The sequence below is a fragment of the Aegilops tauschii genome, chromosome 5 (assembly GCF_002575655.3).
Source record: "Aegilops tauschii subsp. strangulata cultivar AL8/78 chromosome 5, Aet v6.0, whole genome shotgun sequence".
NCBI lineage: Eukaryota > Viridiplantae > Streptophyta > Magnoliopsida > Poales > Poaceae > Aegilops > Aegilops tauschii.
In genome coordinates, this window is record NC_053039.3 from 474,416,389 (window position 1) to 474,440,173 (window position 23,785).

A 23,785-nucleotide genomic window follows, 5' to 3' on the forward strand; every position below is an offset into this window, starting at 1 on the left:
TCAGATCTGAAATCATGGCACTCGGGCCCTAGTGACAAGCATTAAGCATAGCAAAGTCATAGCAACATCAATATCAGAACATAGTGGATACTAGGGATCAAACCCTAACAAAACTAACTCGATTACATGATAGATCTCATCCAACCCATCACCGTCCAGCAAGCCTACGATGGAATTACTCACGCACGGCGGTGAGCATCATGAAATTGGTGATGGAGGATGGTTGATGATGACGACGGCGACGAATCCCCCTCTCCGGAGCCCCGAATGGACTCCAGATCAGCCCTCCCGAGAGGTTTTAGGGCTTGGCGGCGGCTCTGTATCGTAAAACGCGATGAATCCTTCTTTCCGATTTTTTCTCCCCGAAAGTGAATATATGGAGTTGGAGTTGAGGTCGGTGGAGCGTCAGGGGGCCCACGAGGTAGGGGGCGCGCCCCCACCCTCGTGGACAGGATGTGGGCCCCCTGACGTGGATTTTTCTTCCAGTATTTTTCTTATTTTCCAAATAGATGTTCCGTGGAGTTTCAGGTCATTCCGAAAACTTTTCTTTCTGCACATAAATAACACCATGGAAAGTCTACTAAAAACAGTGTCAGTCCGGGTTAGTTCCATTCAAATCATGCAAGTTAGAGTCCAAAACAAGGGCAAAAGTGTTTGGAAAAGTAGATACGATGGAGACGTATCAAGAGGAGGAAGAACCAACGAGTAAGTACCTGTCCAATAACCTCAAGAAAAAGACAAGAAAATGCATTGGAAGGAGGTTGATGTGCCCATCTTGTTGAAGGAACTCAAATCACACAAGAACGGGGAGTGGAAGGTCCTCGTCAATAAAACAGAAAATTGCATGACAGACTTGTTCTCCGATCCAAATCTGGGATGAATACCAAACTAATTTATCTGTCCATCATATTTGATTGATCTTAGAAGTACATAGCTATAGGGTGTGTGTGTATGTACTTCCCCTGCAAGGTACGAGTGTGGTCATAGAATTCACATAGGTAGGCAGGTGAGATCCGTTTCCATGGACGCGCCGGTCATGGGCACAAAGGCCGTCTATTGTTTCTCGCGGTGGCGGACCCTGGATGCTAGCTACCTATCGTGCCGACCAGCGATCCCATCCGTGTCGGTTTGTCACCTCCGCTGCCATAAATGAAGGGTAATCATCCATTAATCCAATTCTGTGGTTGAATCGAGAAGATAAAGCCATCTACTGGACGAGGTGTTCCTCCGGTAAAAGTTTTAATTTCCTTGCTAAAGAAACCGTGTGCATGTGCTCATACAGTATATACATACAGCAGTAATTTGAAGGTGCTCTGCTTCAGTGAGGTTGTAATTTCTCCTCGCAGTCATAGTTCACATGCACTTCCATCGGTTCCTCCTGCTTATATATCCACATAGAATATTTTTACAACTGACCTTGATGTTGTTTATCTGATTTATCCTACAGAGAAAGAAAATCCTCGTGCGTTTCTCAAAAAAATAATCTCATGTGACATTAACTTAGATGATCCAGTTCAGCCACAAACTGATCTCAACCAATAAATTTTAAGTACAAACAGTAATTTCTTATTCATACCTAATTACAGTGTTACCTCAACGGAAAACTGGCGCTTCATCTTAACCAATGGCTTCTTCTATTTTATCAAACCAATCAACCCCTTTTAAGTGCATTGAAAAAGATAATAGCAAAAAGGTTGTATTCCAATATACAATACATGATAGAACAACAAAGTTGCTCCCACCAAGTTCCGCGAGCTCGTTGTCGCGATGTCCGTGCTCCACGGCCGCTCTTGTGGCCACCTCTACGGTGCGCACTCCAGATATGCCACTCAGGCCCCCATCGGCCAAGGCCCCGGCCGCTGTCTCCGTACGCCGGGTGGCCCTCTCGTCGTCCGAGCTCAGTATCCCGGACATTCACTTCATGGAGGAATTCATCTTAGGAGCCTGAGAAGGAGAGAAGGCTGGTGCAGGTCGAAGTGGCAATTCCTATTTTGGAAAAAGATCTAAATCACGCCGGCGCCGCATCATCTAGGGCGGTCTTGATATTCAAAGTTCCCTCGGGCAAAATTCAAAGTAGGGCCCATGAAATATGGGCTGAACTTGCATTCTACAGTGCATGCTATACAAAATACATGTTGAATGGGCCCCTAATTAGCTTGGCCTTGATTGGGCCGTCGCACCCAATGCCCTGCCCCAGGACCGGCACAGGCGCTGAAATTACTAATTGATGACTACTCATAGCCAAGATCACTCCCGTCTCCTCATGTTGTGACAAGTGGCACGCTGCATGTGCGTCACTTGTCGCAGACGGAGAGTTTTCCCTTTTTCGTAGATCCGTTTATTCAAAATGTTTTATCTCTTAAACCGTGCGTCCAAATTTCAAACCGTTTTCACCGTTGGAAATCTCGCGATGAGATCTTCAAAACTAGAACCCTTGTTGATAGGTTTTGATGAACTTTTTTTAACAAAAAAACAGGATGAAAAAACCGAACCGGCAGCATGGTTGTTTCCCTTTCCGAAAGAGGCACGGCCGTGCCTCTTGCGAAGCACACCCGTGCCTCCCGAGGAAGCAAAACCCTGCCCCTCGTGGAAGGAAAAAAAGAAGCGCGTTTGTTTTTTCTGTTTCCGAGAGGCACGGCCATGCCTCTTGCGAAAGCACAACCGTGCCTCTCGCGAAAGGAAAACCGTACCTCTCGCGGCAGGAAAAAAATAGAAAACGCATTTTTTCCTGTTTCCGAGAGCCACGGTCGTGAAAGCACAACCATGCCTCTTGTGGAAGCAAAACCGTGTCTCTCGCAGATGAAAAATAACAGAAAACGCGATTTTTTGCCCGTTTCCGAGAGGCACGGCCATGCCTCTCGCGAAGACAAAACTGTGCCTCTCGCGGAAGCAAAACCATGCCTCTCGCAGAAGAAAAAAAACAGAAAACATGTTTTTTTTCGTTTCCGATAGGCATGGATGTTCCTCTCGCGGAAGCAAAAAAATGCATTATTTCGAGCAATTTTTTTGGTACAGAAGCTAAGCAAGACCGATGGAAAACCCAAAAGTCGAAAAAACCCAGAAAAAACCGTTAAAAAAGCCAAAACCGCGTGCGGAAAAACAAAATAAAAACAAAATCTGGAGGGAGCGCCCACGTAGCGGCGCATGCTCATAGCCCACCAGCAAATGATTTTTGCGAGGCTCCCGAAGAAGCGCTCATCAACTAGTTGCTCTCCATAGCCGCCGTCTCATCACTTGATCATGATTTGGACTGGGCTACGCTGCAAGCGTTCATATGGGACGCCTACCTCTGCCTATCTGTTTGTATGCAGACACTTTGGAGGCTATGGCAGCGGCACGGGGTTTCTCCAGAGTAGCTACAACGCACGCGGCTATGGCTGAGCGCCAACGAGAACGCCGGCAATGCAAAGCAAATGCGGCGCAAGGTGGCCGCCCAGACCGCAGCATGCAGAAGTGCTATGAGCATCTCCAGCCGCGCCCCCAAAGTGGCTCCCCAGGCGACTTTTTCCGCGCCAGCGCCGAAAAAACGCCCCAGTCGCATCCCCAGGAAGCCGAAATCCGCCGCCTCGGCCCATTTTTGGGCCCGCGATCGCGGGCCAAACCCGGCGCACTGGGGGCGCTCGGGGGCTCCGGCGCAAGGGAAAACCACGTCTGGAACACCCCGTCAGGAGAAAATTCAAGCCTATCTTGCAGATTCGCCTCGCTCCCTCGCCCGCGCTCCGGCTGATCCCGGCGCAGCCCACCGCCCACCACCGCTAGATAGCCCATTCCTCGCCAGAAAAAGAGCAGAGGTTTCGCCGAGGCAGCCTCTCCACCACCGGCTGGGCGATTTTTTCGGCGTTCCGGCCGCGGAGGTGCAGTGTAGCGGCGGGTGCGCGCCCACCGCGCCCACAAGGTGTTCGGCAATTTGCCTGCCTCAGCAATGGACTCGGAAAACAAGGAGGCGCTCGTCGCGCTGCTGGAGCAGGAAGCGGGGGCCGACGTCCAGGAAGAGGAACATCTCATGGTCCTTGCCGCCCTCGCCGGCCTGCTGGCGAGCAATGAAAATCCACGACGAGGTGGCTCGGCGCCAGGGCAGATGAAAGCAAAGAACCGACATTGTCTCGAAGGCTACTGCATGCTCTAATCCGACTACTTCGCCCACACTCCACTGCATGGAGACAAAGTATTTCGGCGTCGTTATCGGATGAGTCGGAAGCTTTTCCTCAGGATTATGAATTCCATCCGGGAGTTCGACAGCTACTTCAAGTGCAAGAAGGATTGCACCGGCAAACTTGGATTCACCTCAATCCAGAAGTGCACGACACCGATGACGATGCTTGCATACGGAGCTCCCGGTGATTCACTAGACGATTATGGGCGCATGGCCGAGTCCACCACCATTGAGTGTTTCTACAAGTTCTGTCGGGCAGTGGTGGCAGTGTTTGGACTGCACTACTTGCGAACACCCAATGCGGAAGACACTGCTCGGATCCTAGCATAGAATGCAGCAAGAGGATTTCCTGGGATGCTTGGAAGCATCGACTGCATGCATTGGAAATGGAAGAACTGCCCATTTGCTTAGCAGGGGATGTACAAAGGCGCCAAAGGCGGTTGCAGTGTGGTACTTGAGGCAGTGGCCACACAGGACCTCTTGATTTGGCACTCCTTTGGTATGCCAGGAACTCACAATGACATCAATGTGTTGCAGTGCTCCCCTGTCTTTGCCAAGCTTGTTGAAGTTCACTCTCCTCCGGTGAACTTCGTGGTCAATGGGCGGCAGTATAGCAAGGGGTACTACCTAGCTGATGGCATCTATCCGAGATGGTCTACATTTGTGAAGACTATCTCAAACGCTGTGCCAGGAGGCAAGAAGTCCCACTTTGCCAAGGTGCAGGAGGCTTGCAAGAAGGATGTCGAGCGGGCATTTGGTGTGCTCCAATCTCGATTTGCTGTTGTCCGGTACCCTGCTCATACCTGTTCGAAAGATCAAATGTGGGAGATCATGACTTGTTGTGTCATCTTGCACAACATGATCATCGAGAGCGAGCAGGAAGAGCCAGTGTTTAACACTGAACCATACTACAGGTAGGGTCCTCTCGTCTAAGTTGATCACCTGTTACCGGCAACCTGGACTGCCTACCTCAGTATGCGTCAGGAGATCCGAGACCCACAGGTGCATCATCAACTGCAGCAGGATCTGGTGGAGCACCTATGGAGGATCCAGGGCGACACCTAGCTCGTGTGCGATGAAATATGAGTTTCTATTTGTTGAACTATATAATTGGTATTGAACTATTTGTTGTTGCACTATTTTGTTGAACTATTTGATTGTCTGTGATGAACTATGTGATAAAAAATTTATTTATGTTGAGAATTCAACGCCGAACCAAGACGAACCACGCCGAATATGGGCCGTTTCTCGCTGATATCGGGCCATTTTTCATCGAAAGTGCGCCGAAAAGCGGCTAGGAATGGGTCGATATCGGCGCCTCGGGGCGACGGTTGGATGCCCAACCGCCCTAGAGCCGATTCTACCTTCGGCTCGCCCCCAGGCGGCGATTTTTATGCCTCCTGGGGGCCAACGGCTGGAGATGCTCTAAGGATATCGCCCCTGAGCTTTACTCCTTTGCTCCGGATCAGCACTTTTGAACGAGACTTGGATCAGAGACCTCCGAGGGGCTCCCAATTCAGGCAATTGTTGAGTATTTCGATGGTGACTATGATGACATGGGTGGAGAGTAACACCCGAATATTTGACAAGAAGGTCAGCGGACAGCAACACGCGGGCATTAGCGAAACATAGAGTTACCATGGTTGCTTGTAGTTCGAAAAAAATGCAAGAACGGCAGCAGCTCTGGCGCAGTTCTGGGATCAGAACGTCAACCATCAACCTGATCAACAGGGTTTGCGCAACATACACTAGAGAGAGAGAGAGAGAGAGAGAGAGAAAGAGAGAGATGACAAAAATAACACTCTTCTTCGGTACAACCCCCTGGACACATCAATGGCCCAGATTAGAAGATACCTGACGGTGTCTTGGACTAGGGGGTACTAACCACGTCATCTCCTGACCAGCTGGATCGGGCCGAGGACCCCCATGGCGGTTCACTCATGGGCCACTTTGGGCAGCCCATACCGCATACAAGGAGGTTTCTACAAGACTTGGCGCCCAAGCCAAGGACTCTCCTAAACATTAGGCCTATGGTGCATATATAAACCGAGGCCAGGCTAGTCAATAGACAATCTAATATTCATTACTGCAATCTCGTGGTAGATACTTGTACTCTGTACTACACCCATATGAAAACAATCAAAAGCAGCATGTAGGGTATTATCTCTTCGAGAGAGCCCGAAGCTGGGTAAAACCCCGTGTCCATGTTACCATCGCTCCAAGACGCCTAGCTTAGGACCCCTACTACGAGGTACGCTGGATATAGAACCGACATTGGTACTTTCATTGAGAGTCGACTGAGTGATCGACACGAATCGATGGGACGATCAGGTGATGTTTTTCTAATCAGATCTGTTTTGTACAAGTTAGTTTTTGTGAGAATTATCGCTGGTTCGCAAGCTTCGTCTACAGATTAGGTTGATATTAAGGTCTATAAAATCCGTACTGCGGTCTCCAGATCGGCTGATGGCGGTGTTTAATTGATCGTCAAACTGGTCTCTGACCTCGCACGCGATGCTTGATCATAGAGCCGAAGACAAATCCACAACGGACAGCGATCGCCTAGGGAGATTCCTTCCCTTATTCTATTTTTTTTTCCTTATTTAATTCAGCACCCAGGCAGCCATCGGTCGTCCACTGGTAGATTTTTATTGTTCGCTGAAGTTCACTTAGACCAAAGTACTGACGTGATTAAGTACTAGTTTTGCATCGGAGCTCCATGCAGATAAGCCGCCGCCGCGGTCACCAGTCGGAAGTCCCAAGGAAAATGCCGTGGCCGATCTCTACTCTGACTCACCTAAAAGTGAATCCCCTCCATGCGAGGAGAAGAGCTAAGTACAACTCCCCATTAATTATTAGTAAAAGGCCAAACGTAGACTAGTACATCTAGTACTTGTTGCTACAGTTTTTTGCATGAAGTTTTAAAGTTGTCGGATTGGTATTAGTGCCTGTACAACTCTCTAGATTAGATTGTTTTTCATGGATTCTTCATGTGGGTTGCTGCAAGCGCTTGCACTGCAGATTTTTTCTTCCTCGGACTGCTATGTTTGACACGCACAGGCAATCAGCTTACCACTACCTCGCATAAAGCTGGGGCGTCGCGTCTATTGATGTGAAGCCGATGGATACTCAGTATCTCTCGTCTGGTCTAGTTTGTTGCAAGCTGACCCACTCCATGCACACAATCCGGAAACTCTGCAGCTCGACCGCAGTAGTCAGCCTCGTGGTCGCAACCCGGTTGGACGGTTCCTGTCAAACTGCCCGTACACTACCATCAGTACGGCCTATGTTCGTGTCCGCTGCTTGGCGATACCTCGGATCTGCATACATCGGATCCGAACTCAATCTGACCGATGAGCGATCCAGCCAAAGAGATACTGCGGAAGCAGTACCCTAACAGGGACTTGGCTCCGTGGCAGGACATCGGCGGGGAGATTTAATTATTTTTCCCTTCTTAATTCACATCTTCGTCGGCCGCTGGCAGTTCCTAATAATCCTTTTCGAAAAATGCATAGACCTAGAGTATTTCTAACCTAATTGAATACTTGTTTTGCAAGCACGGTCCTTGTGATCTAATGTACAAACACTACTTCACGTATTGATGATTTCTAGCAGTCCAACTAGCATTACTTTGGGCAACGATCAAAGTTCGACCGATGTTTCTTTATTTGTTATGGTCCTCCACAATCATCGTCGTCTAGGTTTATTTTTCTTAGCTATTTGTTTAGCACGTAAATTATTATATAGAGAATATTTTCTGTTCCTTTGTGCTGCATTATGTTTGCAGAGAAAATTTACCGACCCTCGTACATGGCGTCGGTCTGACCAATCTCAGCGCAGTCACCGGGAGATTTGATCTTTCTTTTCTCCATTATTTAATTAAGTCTGGAGGCCGTCTACACTTTCACTAATGTTTTCACTTTCATGTGCTTCCCAGATGCAATTAGCACCGCCAGTTGCTTCGCGTCCATCGAGATTGGATTGATGCGACAAGCAGCTTACGTGGTACCTTCCACATGAAAGTTGCATGAGTACTTTGGGGGGGTCTCTTTCACAATAATTGCTACATGCGGATTAGGCCGACAGCCACCGCACCGACAGACACCTCCGCACAATGAGTTCGGATCATACCAGGCCGACGTTGTCGCCCCGCGCATGCCGACCTGCATCGACGGGTCCGCGCTGCCACTCCGTCGAACCAACCCCGGTGCACAGGCCAAACTTATCTCATGATTCACTTCACATATATTAATTATGCAATTTATTATTTCAATTATTATTTTTTTGCTTGCGCTGTTTTATGTGTGCAGGTAATCGATTTTGACTGCATTACGCGGTCACTTCGGCATCACCAGCAGACCTGTATGATACTTCGGCATCCACCGATCACAGCTTCGCCATGTTAACTCGACCGAGAACTTCATCTCGCCACATCGGCCGTGCAGCGTCGTTGCTTCATCAAACTGACGTCCACCATGCCGAACAGGTCGACTCGCGTGGGGGCTTCATTGTCACCTTGCCGACCAACTCCTCCAACTCGGCTAGACTGGGGGCTTCGCCTTACCACATCGGCCTAGCCGTGTCACTACTCCAGAGTGCCGAACTCCTTGCTCGGACACCTCGGGCTTGGGGGCTGGGACCTCGGCCACGGCGAGGACTGCGGACCTTGTCGGATCTGTCACAGATCAATGGGCGTCTTCGTCCCGCCACAAGCCCGAATCGCGTCATCAACACCGAACACATTAACCAGCTAAGTCACTTTCATGCTCAAAAACTTTCAGTTTTAAATTTTGTTCGGTTCCACCAAGCATTATACTTTTTTGGCAAAAAGTTGTTTGTGAAAAACTTCCTTGTCAAAACTTTGTTTGTGACACACAAATTCAAATACCCGGTTTACTTGGGGGCTTCCTTTATGAAGCATTTCCTCTTGCATATGATTATACTTGTATTGCTTCGTTCCTTGTTCATGTATTACGCCACAATATGCACCATGTTGACTTAAGTGTTCCGCAAGCTGGGTTGCCATGCTCCTGTGTTTACCCCTACGCTCCCGATTGTTCGGCTAGGGAGTAGAGGGAGCACCTCTGTGATTGTCACGACCGGGTCATCCGAGCTCGGACCTCAAACTGGGTGAAGCCGAAAACTAGCGCTCTTATTGTTTTCAATCATGGTCGGCACACAACGGAACTCATGAGTACAAAAAATTTATTGCACCAGTCTCATAGTAATAATGAGCAACCGAAGAAAGGTATCGGTGAGGGTACTATTTTGTTCGAAGATGCTTCTTACACTTCGTCAGTAATATAGCATATGTTCCCTGAGCGCGCTTTGTCTGTTACAGCCTTATCGCCTGATTGCCTGGTTATCGAAAACACCGTCGATATTTTCGACAGGTGGAGAACATAACACTTTTCGGCCCTTAACCAAAGAGGGAGAAGCCGACGGTCGGTTAAGACATGTTTAAAGTTCGGGTGAACACAGATATGATATAAGTACTTCGGTACATACAATCATTATACATAAAATTCTTTTACCCAAGTCACATGGGGGATCTTAAATTAGTATGAGCCGTTTTTGTTAGTCGCTGCACAGTCTTTTTCTACCACTCCTTTCTCGACTGAGGTGTATGATCAATAGCCGGGTAGCCTGGTTTCTCTCTAAAGCCGCTCGTGTTTAGTTCGCTAAACTGGCCTGAGAAACAGTCCGTCTTCGGGATAGGGATGTTGAAGCCGAAGGCTGATCCACTTGAAGTCTAGATATCAGTTGTGTCATGTCAAAGCATGATGAAAGTACAATTTTAAGACCAATTTCATATTGGCACCAAAACAGCTTGATTCAATCTAGACGTAAAGTTTTTTACGCACGTTTGTTGGCCTTTTTTTTGAGCTTATAACATCTTTCACCCATTTTATGTTTCAGGAAGAGGGACATTCTCCTGGTTCAGGTGTTCGGCGTGAAACCCTTTTCTAAAACTACAGTTCGGCATCTTTCATACTAAACTTCACCTCGGTATTGTCAAAACATACATGATAGTTGAACTTGTTCCCGAGGAGGTACGATCCTAGGGTCGGCCATTTTGCCCAACCCAATTCTCGGGGGCTACTGCATTGACAATCCAATGCAGAAAATTTAAAGTGCAATATAGTTTTCGAGGAGATTATGGTCCTCGGGTTGGTCGGCCGCACCCAACCTGAGTCTCGAGGACTTTGCACACTGCTTTTTGTGTCCCGAAGTATTCTGCCGAGCTAGGAGTTGATCCTCAGGCCGATTTTGCGAATCAACCAGAGTCTCAGGGGATACTGGGATCAGCGGTCTTATGTCATCCTTCAGGTGCATCTCGGGTTTAGACCGATACACACCTTGAGGGCTACTGGCTATATATCTCGGCAGAGAATAAATTGCACCAATCAAAAATATTGACAAAAAATCGGCCCGTAGTTGGGGTGGTCCACCATCTCGGAAGCAGTCCAGCATAAAGCTCGAGCGCCAGTGGCATTGTTAAAGGCCGAAGACTTAAAGGGGCTCCTCGGATACCCGACGTGTAAACTCTTCGGATTCACTTCGGCGATCCTCAAGATTAAAGATGAGAAGATTTGTTGAACCAGTTTTCAAGACCGATGACCGAAGATGAAGAACAGTTCGGAAGAATCGAGGAGCGTCCCCAACTTAAAGACCGGTTCAGGGGGCTACTGACGGTGTCCTGGACTAGGGGGTACTCACCACGTCGTCTCCTGACTAGCTGGATCGGGCCGAGGACCCCCATGGCGGTTCACTCATGGGCCACTTTGGGCTGCCCATACCGCATACAAGGAGGTTTCTACAAGACTTGGCGCCCAAGCAAAGTGCTCTCCTAAACCCTAGTCCTACGGTGCATATATAAATCGAGGCCAGGCTAGTCAATAGACAATCTAATATTCATTAATACAATCTCATGGTAGATACTTGTACTCTGTACTACACCCATATGAAAACAATCAAAAGCAGCATGTAGGGTATTATCTCTTCGAGAGAGCCCGAAGCTGGGTAAAACCCCGTGTCCATGTTACCATCGCTCCAAGACGCCTAGCTTAGGACCCCTACTATGAGATACGCCGGATATAGAACCGGCAATACCCATTCGTGGGGAAGGGTAGGATAGGAAATCCCGGTGGGCGCGGTGTAGCGCGGCGTACCGAGGCGCGCGGCCGTATGGTCCACTGTACGCCCGTACGTGGCAGTGTACGCCACGTGAGGAGGAGGTGGGGCCGACGCATACTTAACCCTAACCATCGCCGCCCGCCCACATTAATCCGGCGCGGCTTACGCGAAGGCCATTAACGCCGGCGCAATGGCGCGTCCCATCGGCGGCACAGTGAGGAGTCCAATCGCCGGCGTCGGTCCGTGTGCGGCGTCGATTCACACGCGACCGCCTGCCGCTCGCCAACCGCTTGCCTGCACACGCCACCGTTTTGACCGCCTGCGCACGCCGCCCGCTCGCCTGCCGGCATTAAAGGCCGGCGTCGGTCCGCCTGCGGCACCGATTCCCACGGAACCGCCTAAACTTCTGCGCCTCGCTGACCGCTTTGACCGCCCTGTGCACGCCGCCCCCTCGCCTGCCGGCATTAATCGCTGACACCCACCCCCGCTCCCTCCAGACGCCCTATAAAAAGCCGCCCACGCCCGCCGTTGCTCGCACCACTCTTGCCTCCCCCTCTCCTTCTCCCTCTGTCATCGGCATTGCCTCTCGCGCCCTTCCTCTCCCTCTCGTCGGCGATGGCGCACCCCAACCTGACGCTGGAGGAGGCGGAGGAGCTCGCCCACTTTGTCATCCCCGTCGCGCCCGATGTGCGCCTGCCGGCGAGGTGGCGGTTGAGCGTCGACGGCATGCCGGTGGCGCCGGAGCCCGAGGTCGACACCCACCTCTTCGCCCGCACCGTCGGCCTCTATCGGGCGCGGCTGTCGCCGGAGGAGCTGGAGGACCCGTAGTAAGCCCCCAACCACCCCAGGTGGGCGGACCGGCTCGCCGACGACCACGAGCGACGCCTGTACGCCTACGCCTACGCCGGCCTGCGCCCGCCCGTGAAGCACAACCGCGCACGGCGGCACCACCTCTGGGACGGGCGTACCTTCAAGGAGGTCGTCGCACCGTACCGCGCGCAGGCGGCCGCCGGCGCCGTGCCCGCCCCGCCGAGCTACGGCTACGAGCTCTTCCGGCGCGGCGAGGTGCGCTCCACCCGCGCACGAGTCGACTTCGCCGCCCGCGCGCTTGACACCAGCCCAGGCGGTGACCGCGGTGCTGTCCGCATCAACCCGGAGAACGCCGCACCATGGGCAGGAACGGTGCTGGGTCCAGCCGCGCCCCTCCGCAAGAGCCCGAGCAGCAGACAAGCTGGCATTGGTGGCAGAGTACAGGCGGTTGGCGGCGGAGGCCGGCGACCCGGACGACATGCCGGGTTACCTGACGGCGATCCGGGAGACGGAGAGCGTGCCGCAGCCATCCCCGCTCGTCCAGGAGTACATGCAGCTCGCCCCGGTCGCCGTCCACCCGGAGGACCCGCCGGACTTCCCTGGCTAACACGCCACGGTGGAGGACTCGATGGCTGTGCCGGCCGCGCCCGCAGCGCCCGTGGGGCCCCTCGACGACAGCAGCAGCAGCGACGACGACGACATGCTCTATGACGAGGCAGACTTCGGCGGCGTCGAGGACGAGTAGTTTAGTTTCGAAATGCCGTTTAGTTAAGTTTAATTTCTAGTACTATCTAAATATTTCTGAAAACTAGAATGAAACATCTAGTGTTTGAATGGATGGTGTTTAAAAATTGTTTAAATATCGAGTGTTTGAATGGATACCGTTATTTAAAATTGTTTAATTTTAAATAATTATTGTAAGAAATTAAAAAACACAAAAGAACGAAACACAATAGAATTAAACTTGAAATGGAAAAAAAATTAAAAACACAAAAGATAGATTACATAAGTAATAAACATTGAAAATTAGAAAAGTAAATAAAAAATGAAACAACGAAAAAATTTAATTAATATTAGCAAAAAAGAATCAAAAGAAATTAAAAAAAAAGACCGGCGGCCCGGAGCCGAGCGAGGTGTAGTAGGCCGATCCCGATAAAGTCAACGACGAAAGGGAACGCTTTTCGGCCCCGCAATGCCCACGGGCCCAACCAGGCGGCAAAGAGAGAGTAGGCGAGGCAGTGTTTTTTTAGGAGTACGGCGGGGTAGGGCGGGGCGTGCTATTTAAGCCGGTGCGGGTGAGCTCCGGTAGGTGAGGTGAGACTAAAATTAGACCTCGCCTCCCGCGGCGCTGCACGTACTGCCGAGATGGGCCGAAGTCGGTGGGCCGCGTGGGCCGCCTGGAGGGCGCGCGTGCGAGCGGTTGAGGGCGCAGGCGTGGTGGGACGCGGTACAGTGGAGGCACACTTGTTTAGTCCCACCTCGCCCGCCGAAGGACGCCCCGACCGGCTTAAATAGCCGCGTTCGTGCACCCTGGCAGCTCTGCCCGGGCAGCTACGGCAGTGCTGTTAGGGCAGTGTAAACTCAAATCATATCATTAGTATCTATCTTATTTTTGACAGTTTGCCACTCTACGCAAGTTTGTCTCACCTCACTCAAATTACATCATTAGTATCTATACACAAAATTTCATCGTGTTCCGAGCACAAACTCATGTCGCGTCACGTCCGAGGAGTGTGTTTCGGTTTCAGAGCGGGGAAAATCATAGAAAATTCTCGGAGGTTGGGAATGCCCCAAAACTTGACATGCTTGCTTGCCATGACTGTACAAACGTATGAAAAGAATTGGGTCCATTTGAAGGATGTCGAAAAAAACCTCCGTCGGGACGGGGCCTTCGCTCCTACCAGAACGGCGTGCGCAGAGGAAGGTCATTTTTTGGCAATCTTCAGAATGACCCCATGTTTTGCGACAGGGTAGGCTGCCCACCGTAGGACCCCACGCAAAATTTCATTGTGTTCTGAGCACACACTCATGTCGCGTCACGCCCGGGAAGTGTGTTTCGGTTTCAGAGTGGGGAAAATCATAGAAAATTTTCGGAGGTCGGAAATGCCCCAAACCTTGACATGCTTGCTTGCCATGAGTGTACAAACGTATGAAAAAAAATTGGGTCCATTTGAAGGATGTCGAAAAAAACCTCCGTCGGGACGGGGCCTTCGCTCCTACCAGAATGGCGTGCGCAGAGGAAGGTCAGTTTTTGGCCATCTTCAGAACGACCCCAAGTTTTGCGACAGGGTAAGCATGCCCACCGTAGGACCCCACGCAAAATTTAATCGTGTTCCGAGCACACACTCATGTCGCGTCACATCCGGGGAGTGTGTTTCGGTTTCAGAGCGGGGAAAATCGTAGCAAATTCTCGGAGGTTCGAAATGGCCCGAAACCTGACATTCTTGCTTGCCATAAGTGTACAAACATATGAAAAAAATAGCGTCCATTTGAAGGATGTCGAAAAAAATCCGTCGGACGTGTAAAAAAGTCTTTCAGCCTGGATAGTCATACCTTGCAACACTGATGCAGGTCATGCAGTATCACTCCACAACGATTGTAGAGTGACAGAGCAGAACCTGCATAAGCATAGTGAGGAATGGCTACCACGATTAAAGACTTGATGTCATATACGGATGCAGCTATTTAAACACATTATTCATCGTCAAAACTAGCAATGTGGGACTAAAAATAGAGCACTGTCGGCGGTTGGCGCCCCTAGCGGCGCACATACGAAGGCCCGCCCCACCATGGCCCGTGCACGTCATGGGCTGCCCCGTGCGCGCCTTTTCTGGCCACTATAGGCTAACTTCTTTTTATAAATGGTTTTATCACCACATTGATTGTGGAGACTCATATGTAGTGGTTTAAATAGTCACACAAAATTTTAACGTCCAGTAATTATTGCTTTATATTACATGTATACGGATCCAGATGGTGTAGGTGTTGCTTATCAACAAGCAAAGCAACACGTACATCATCCCTTCTGGGTAAGTATACCTGTGCTATGATGCAATTTTTTTTTATTGTTTTTGTATAGTTGTTAAATTGTGAGATAAAATCTAGAATGGGCGGATGTGTTGAGACGATCAGGATATTAAATTTTCTGTCCGGGCTGAGTGACGATGATCTGCCGGCACCCGCAGCCAGTCCGGGTTGAGTGTAAAGTCAAGTCATATAGATTAGACATGACATTTGACTATTTTGGAACATCAGAAAGGATTAAAAAAACACAAGAATAAAAATCCTGTAGTGTGGATGAATTTACCTCAGAAGACTAATGTAAATTTTTGCTGTGACACTCCATGATTTTGGAGTGCCACAGCATCATTTACAATTGCCTAGTGAGGAAAGGCCGCCAAACTAAAGGATTCAACATTATACGTAGAGAACGGTATTTAAACAGGTGATTAAGCGTGCCTAGAAGCAATGTGAGACTAAACAATTAGCAGGTTGGGCGGTCGCCCCCGTGGCTTTTGCTTAATGGGCCCTCACGTGTGCGCCGCAAACGGCGCCCAAGTGGACGCCGTGGGTGGCCTATCCTGGCCCGGCCGTGTGCGTCACGCGCGCGGGCAGTTGTAAAAAAAATTATCGTTGGCAAACAAACTAATGTATACTGTTTTGTGTTCTTTCATGAAGAAATTCATATAAAACGAATGTCATGCCGAAACGCACCCAGCTTTTGCATGCGCGTGTGAGTGACCCCACCGTCGCCCATGCCAAATTTCAACGGAATCGGAGTACGAACGGACGTTGTGTCACGTCCGGAGACCCTTTTTTGGTATTTTCACGGAGAAAATCATAGTAAATGCATCGAGTGTCGAAACGAACCGAAATTTTGCATGTGTGTTTTTGTTGCACACTGTAGCATGTGAAAAAAATGGTGCCATTTCATGACTTTGCGAAAGGGAACACCTCATGGATGCCCGTCCCCCCTAACCGATACCTCAGGTTTCTACTACAACTACATGTCGACATGGACGAAACGCACCCAACTTTTGCATGCACGTGTGAGTGACCCCACCGTCACCCATGGAAAATTTCAACGGAATCGGAGTACGAACGGACGTTCCGTTACGTCCGGAGACCGTTTTTTGGTATTTCACGGAGAAAATCATAGTAAATGCATCGAGTGCCGAAACGAACCGAAATTTTGCATGCGTGTTTTTGTTGCACACTGTAGCATGTGAAAAAAATGGTGCCGTTTCATGACTTTGCGAAAGGTAACACCTCGTGGATGCCCGTCCCCCCTAACCGATACCTCAGGTTTGTACTGCAACTACATGTCGACATGGACGAAACGCACCAAACTTTTGCATGCGCGTGTAAGTGCCCCCACCGTCGTCCACGCCAAATTTCAACGGAATCGGAGTACGAACGGACGTTGCGTCACGTCCGGAGACCCTTTTTTGGTATTTTCACCGAGAAAATCATAGTAAATGCTTCGACTGTCGAAACGAACCGAAATTTTGCATGCGTGTTTTTGTTTCACACTGTAGCATGTGAAAAAAATGGTGCCGTTTCATGACTTTGCGAAAGGGAACACCTCGTGGATGCCCGTCCCCCCTAACCGATACCTCAAGTTTCCACGCAAAAAATTCATGATACAAGAAGAAACTGGCTGTAAAGGTCTTATTTCACTTAGACCGGACGATGTGTTTTCAATATCTGGGTTTAAGAATGAAGGTGGGGATGTTTTTGGAATTCTTGTGACGGAAGGAAAAGAGTTAATAAAGAAAATTCCTATTCAGTAAATTCACAAAAAAATGGTCAGATAATGATAGATGACTTGATCAAAAAAATTGTGAGGAATAAATCCGCCGACGATGAGTTTCTTGGGATGGTTGTTCTTGTTTTGTTGGGACTATTATTGCACCGATGTCGGTTGTCTCCATACCAAAGGACTACTACGCGTTGGTGCATGACGTGAAGCGGATCAGCACGTTGAACTTTAACGTGTTTACTTCGCGAACTTGTTTGACGGAGATTGGTAAACTTAAGTAGGACGGCCGTGTGAGGCAATGGCCATGTGGCAACCTAGCCCTACTCCAGGTATGGTATTAATTAATGCTACTTAATATTCCTTCATGTTATGCGTTCGTAATTTATTTTGTCATTTGTTTTGTAGTACTTATATTGGGAGAAGGTGCAGCCAACCGCCGGCCCGAAATATGACCCGTTGTCGTTGCAAAGTCCCCTAATGAAAAACTGGACTGAATCTAAAGCGGAGAAACGAGAAAAGTACGACCTGGACAATGGTGGTGGTCATGGATTGGTAATGTTCTAATGTTTATTTAACTATACGTTGATGATCCATTCAAATAGTTATGTACTTATATTTTCATTACATACTCACTTTGCAGATAGATGACTGCATTACGAACGAGTATAGAATGAAAAAATTTGCATATCAACATGCTGAAATCAGTAAGAAACCTAGTAGCCGTAAGTCATCCGATCCGTTACGGGAAAGAGAAAAGTGGATAGTGTGTCCGAGGTCCCTCCTAACCTAAAGCGTTTTATGAACCGGGTTATGAATGATATGAAGGAAATTCGTAAGGAATTGCTTCGTATGCCGGAGGTATGCGCACACGTAACAATTGGGCAACTCTATTAAATTCGCTAAATTGACAAAAAGTTATAACATGTTACTGTGCTTACTTTTGTAGAGATTGTTAGAGAAAATGAACAAAACAGGTGTGCGGTACAAACCAGGCACAATGGCACAGGAGGAAGAAAATTTGTATGGACAAATAGTGAGTCCAAGTATGAAAACAAGTATCCTAATAAAGAATTTCAGTACGATGACATACACACACCTAATGGCCAAAATGGCAGTGGGAATTATGATTTGGATTCTGAAGGAGGGGATTCGTTCAAACTCAGTATTGGTCACTTGAGTAGCTATAAGGGTGAGAAGGATGATCCTATAGATGTCCTAGAGCAGTCGAAAAAAGAGAAGCATCATATCTAAAAACAGATGAAATAGAAGTAACAAGATGGGAAGTGGAAACAAATGAGCAAGAAGTGTCACAGGGCATGTCAGATGATAATAGCGAGATAGAAGATAAGAAGGAGGTGATTCTAGGGAAGCGAAGGCGGACTGTGTCAAAGTACCAGAAATCTCCTTATGTTAAAAAGACTCCGAAAAAACGTGCGAAACGTTCCGCGAAAGCGAGTAAGTTAAACACGGTATGAATATTTCTTTGATAATTATATATTCAAAAATTGTACTATAACTTTATTTACTTGTGTTGTAGAACTGCTTAATGAAACAAGCCCTCAGTTTGATCATTCTGTGGATGATGTGGTGCGTGCAGCTGTGCAGTACGTGAAAGCGTACGATCACTCACCAAAACATAAGAACCATGAAATATTCAACAATGGTAAAGATGGAGGACTATCTGCGGCAAGAGCTTGCCAGATAATTAACCATGCATGGTTATCAGGTGATGTATGTACTTTAATTGTCATGCTTATTTCATGTGCTAACTATAATGCATCCATGTTAATTTTACTCATCTATTTCAGGTAATTGACGCTTATGTGACGTACATATCGGATTCAAGTATCGCCAAGGATAGGTATCTTGTACCCACACATAGGTCTTACTGGTTACAGCACACTCGCCCAAAGTTAGTGAGACGAGGGAAGTCGATAAACGATCCAGAAGGTTTAGCACATGCAAATTAACCTTTCAACAGATGCATGACAGAATATTTTGCAAAACCTAAGGTATCGTTTGCAATGCAGAATTGTTTTTACATGACTATCATATGTGAAAGGCGAGCTTAGTAACAATATTTGAATTTTCAAATAGGCTTATTTTGCTTTAAATAATGATAAAAACCATTGGATTACATCTGTTATGCACACTGGAAAGAAAGAGTTCCAACTTCTTGATTCAGGAAACTCGTTGAAAATTTTGTAAGTTTCGTAATCATGTGTGTACAATTAAGCTTATAATTGTTTACCGTATGTACTCAACGTGTTTGTATCATTTTTTTATTTTCAATGAGAACAACTTGCATGAGATATCCAAGATGCAAATGATAGTGCAATTATGTCGTTCCCGGATGTGTCCGCATGTCCTTTAGTCCCGTACGACATGCTTCAACAAGAAGATGGCTGAGTTACATGTTGCACGTGCTTTCGAAATAAATTAATTGATTCAGTGTTGTCTTACTTAACATGCTTTGAAAATTGCACTTGTGGTTTTCAAGCAAAGGAACTCATGTGGGTCGTTCCTCCTTCGCTGTTTTCAATACTGGGACGGAGAAAAATTTATAAGCGCTTTTTCTCAGGTGGGTACATTTTCAGTATGAAAAATATTACATCATACTATATATTAATGTTAAATTAAAATCATTTTAATTGTTTTTCAGGAATCTATTGATAGTTCGAGAGAAAGAATGATAGCTGGAATTATTTTGTCCCTAGAAAATAAGCTTACAGAAGTGAAGAACAAAGTTATTCGACTTGCAAAGAAGAAAAGGAAATAAAAATCTCACACCAGAGTACTACGCGGGCTTCGAATTTACTTGAATGCTTATGAAACATGATTGAAGATTGTGTGTGGATGTTTTATTTTTTTATGTGAGTTCTAAACATTTTTCACATGTCAAGATTATGTCGCGTGACCGATTTATTTAACATAGATTCCAAACATTTGAAATTTACAAATTTATTTTATATTTTGCGTTGAATGAGTGTTCGCGCGAATGTATGAAGTCGGGGCTTTAAAATACCCTGTTGACACATCGGGATCACATGTCGAAGGCGAGCGTCGCCCGCGCCGTGCGTCCTGTGCTCGCCTGGAGATGGCCCGCGACTGTGGTCACCGAGAGAAGGCGAGCGTCGCCCGCGCCGCATTCATGTGCTCGCCTCGTGCTACTCAAATGGCGCCACGTGCTCGGCGCGAGATGGCCCGCGTGGGGGCGCGTCATCTCGCGAGCCGGCCCACGCCGCGCATCGCTCCCGGGTTGGACTGTGCGGCCCCGAGGTGGATTCGCCCTATGCCCACCTGCGCCCTCTGCGCCTGAGGGCGCTGTAACCTCGGGATCGCCATCGGCGGCGGCACCTGAATCATCCTCGTGCGTTGCGCCCCTTAGCGCCGACTGGCGCCACTCGCGGCCCAGCGGCTGTTAACTTTTTTTAAAAACGAAGCAACCGGCGGCTGTAGAACGCTTCTGATCGCCCAACATCCAAGATTTATTTATTTCTAAAGAAAAATGTGTATATCACGTATCATATTAAAAACAATGACTATAGCGCCAACAAATATATATTCTAAAGTAAAAATGTGTATGTCGCATATCATATTAAAAACAACGAGAATAGTGCCAACAAATATGACATAAGTACACCGATTACAAGTCTCCCGTAGCGATGTGCCGAAACAAATTTATAAGTAAAATTCTTTATTACAACCAAATAAATCATCAACTCTATTCAGAACTTGTTCCACGTATTCAAACAATCCGTGTTATCATCGTCATGCCATGTTTCTGCATGGAAAGATCATAATATATGTCAAAATTTTGTAAACAATAAACTAAACAACAAAAGTATGTTAAAAAATGTGTACACATACTTTGGATTCTGAGGACAATCGTTCTTGAAATGACCTTTTGTTCTGCATAAACGGCATAGGCGTACAGGAGGTTTCTCATTGAAACAGTCTACTGTATTTAGTCTCACCAGGTTCCTTACCACGGCCTTTGTTATTCTGCTCTTTCGGTGCTCCTTTCGTATTGACTTTCTCTGGATCACCAACAAAAACATAATCTTGATCCAGCACAAAAGCATCGTCATGCGCAACCCTATGCTATCTCATATAATCTTCCTCCTCAACGTCGTTGTTTGCTATCACATCCTCGAGAGCAGCCTTGAGTTTGTCAAATAGAAATGGTCTATGACATGCCGCATGAGATGCTTCCGCAGACAAAATAGTCAACTCACTGTACTTAGTTCTATCCTCAGTACCTGCCCATCCCCATGCGAAGAGATCGCTAGTGCACTTCACGGGCAGTCCACCTCTAGCATTCTTGGTGAATCTTCGCAGCACTAAGCACTTAGGTAAGTCCTTCATGTTCAATCTGGCCAAAAACATAAAGAACATGCTTGCATGGGAGACCTTTACGTTTCATACTATCACAACTACACTTCACTGTTTCTTCTGAGTTAGTAGGTGTATAGTCCACTTTGAATCTCAGTTGCCTGTTATTTTTCCATGCCACTATGAATCTCTGACTGACGGCTCCACTGAGTCTATCTATGATCTCAAGATCCGCTGCCTTCTTCATTTCTTTCTGCAAGAGGTAAAAGTTCACCCCAGTGAAGTCACGGGCAGCGGATTTCTCAATGCATTTGAACTCGTCAAGTACTGGTACAGGGAGTGTCTGTGTGGCCATGCAGTCATCGTATGACTCGTTCTCACGGAGCCGAACAATGCAGTTCTCATAATGCACAACCATATCAACAATTGTCATGCCAGAGTCAAGATATAGATGAAGGCAAGAGTTCAGACTCTCGCTCCTCTGGTTATTCCGCATACCAAGGAGGAACCCATCGGTGAGATATGACGCAGCCCAAAGCCTTTTCTTCCTGTACATCCTACGCAACCATGTTTCAGTTTTCCCCGACTCCCATTTAGCTTTAAAAGCTGCCCATCTCGCCTCAAACTCATCATGTGTAGTAGCATAGTAAATAAGAGACCTGAACTCCTTAAGGGACTTGTGGTGGAGGTGTTTCTGCATGCTCTTCTCTATATGCCACGAACAAAGTCGATGCCACACGTCAGTAAGGACCTTCCTGATGGCCCTTATCATGGTTGCGTCTCTGTCAGTAATTACAGACCTCGGCTTCTTCTGATAGTGAGCTCTCAAGAAGGTCTGCAACACCCAAACATATGTATCCTCGGTCTCATCTGACACAACAGCACAACCGAACACAGTGGTGCAACGATGATTGTTTAGACCAACAAAAGGTATGAATGGCATTCCATACCTATTCATCTTATAAGTGATGTCGAAGACGGTTACATCACCGAAGTCAAGGTAATCCCGACGTGACTGAGAATCACACCAGAACATGTTCTTCAGCTTGCCTTCTGCGTCAACAGTGTGCTCAAAGAAAAAGTCTGGATCCCTTGCCTTACTCGTCATCATGATCCCAATCGCAGTGTCCGCATCACCCTTTGCTAGCAACTTCATTTTCTCCCTATAACACATGTTATAAAGCTTCCTCCTCCCGAAACCAGCCCTTGCATATGATCCAATGTTTTCTGATCCCAGCACCTGCCATTGCTAAGATCTCGAGCTTCTGGTATTCCTTTATCTGATTATGAGACTGAAGATATATAACTTCATCCGGTCTAGCAAGAGTGTGACTATGATCATCGCTGAAACTGCTGACATACCAAATGGAGCGCTCTCTATCAAGCTTCATAGTTATATGGGCCTCGCAATAACACCGACTCTACACTCTCAGCCCGCGCTTCTTCCCTTCCATGGTACAAAACTTGGCATGTCGTTTCCCAGCCCTCGAACAGAGAAACCTCCTCAAGCGCCTACGTGCGTCGACACCCTTCACATATTTCAAGTTGTCCCTCCTAATGCAGAATCCACACTTTTTCGCATAGTCGTTATAGAAATCATATGCCTCCTCGTCTGTCCTGAACGTCGTGGACATCACCATCCAATGCCTGTCCAGTGATTCTTGCTGGTATTCGTCGCACCCAGTGTCAAAATTGCACTCATCACCATTGGCATCGTCATCGTTTTCGCACGGGCCACCAACCTCTCCCTGAAAAAAATGCAAACAACCTTATATGTCAGTAAGTTGTTGTATGAGGACTATCATATGTATTCACTTTGCACTACTTACTTTGGTCGAGCTGTCATTATAAGATGCATCGATATCGTTTTCGTCATTGGCATCATCGAAGAAATTCCACTCATAGTACCCTTCCACATCCATCTGCGCAAATTTTAAATATGATATGTAAGATTTGATGCGTTTGTCATGTCACTTTAAACTAACTAGCATAATTTTAAACTTACATGGCTACCGCTTTCAGCATATGAATCATCTACATCCATATCCTCATTGTCATCATCCCCTCCTACCTGTGCAAAGTCAAACAAGTACATGTTAGTGTCATCGCGGATGCTTGTATTTAATATGCTTGACAACATGCAGACCACTTACATTGCCACTGTAAGACTCATCCAAACTCATATAATTTTCCCCGTCATGTTCGTCTTCATCCAATGACAATGATCCGTCCTCGCTACCGCCATCATCACCGTAATATCTGCTTTTCGCCTCCATCTATACACGTTTATATATAATCAAAGATCCATTCAAACAACACGTAACTTATCGCAACTAAAATCCGTTTTTAAATCACTATGCCAGCAGCTCGCGTACCTCATTGCCTTCGTCAGACATGACAATAGCGTTGAGATTCGCCGGAGGCTTGAGGGCGAACAACACGCCGAGCAGACGGCGGCGGCGGCGTCTACCTGACCTAGGCGGTTGTCGGCGTCGAGTCGCGCACAACGCGTCGGTATTACGAGGTGCTGCCGGCGACTTTTTTTCCCGTCGGCCAGGTACTGCTGGAGATGGCGGCGGCGGCCGAGG

General features: G+C 47.6%; 1 protein-coding gene across 1 annotated transcript; it reads right to left on the bottom strand.

The window, feature by feature from the left end:
• Window positions 1–21,213: 21,213 nt before the first annotated feature.
• LOC109743831 (protein FAR1-RELATED SEQUENCE 5-like) lies at window positions 21,214–22,353 on the bottom strand. Its single transcript, XM_020302912.1, has one exon. The coding sequence runs from the start codon at window positions 22,351–22,353 to the stop codon at window positions 21,214–21,216; it is 1,140 nt and encodes a 379-aa protein (XP_020158501.1).
• Between the last annotated feature and the right edge of the window lie 1,432 nt (window positions 22,354–23,785).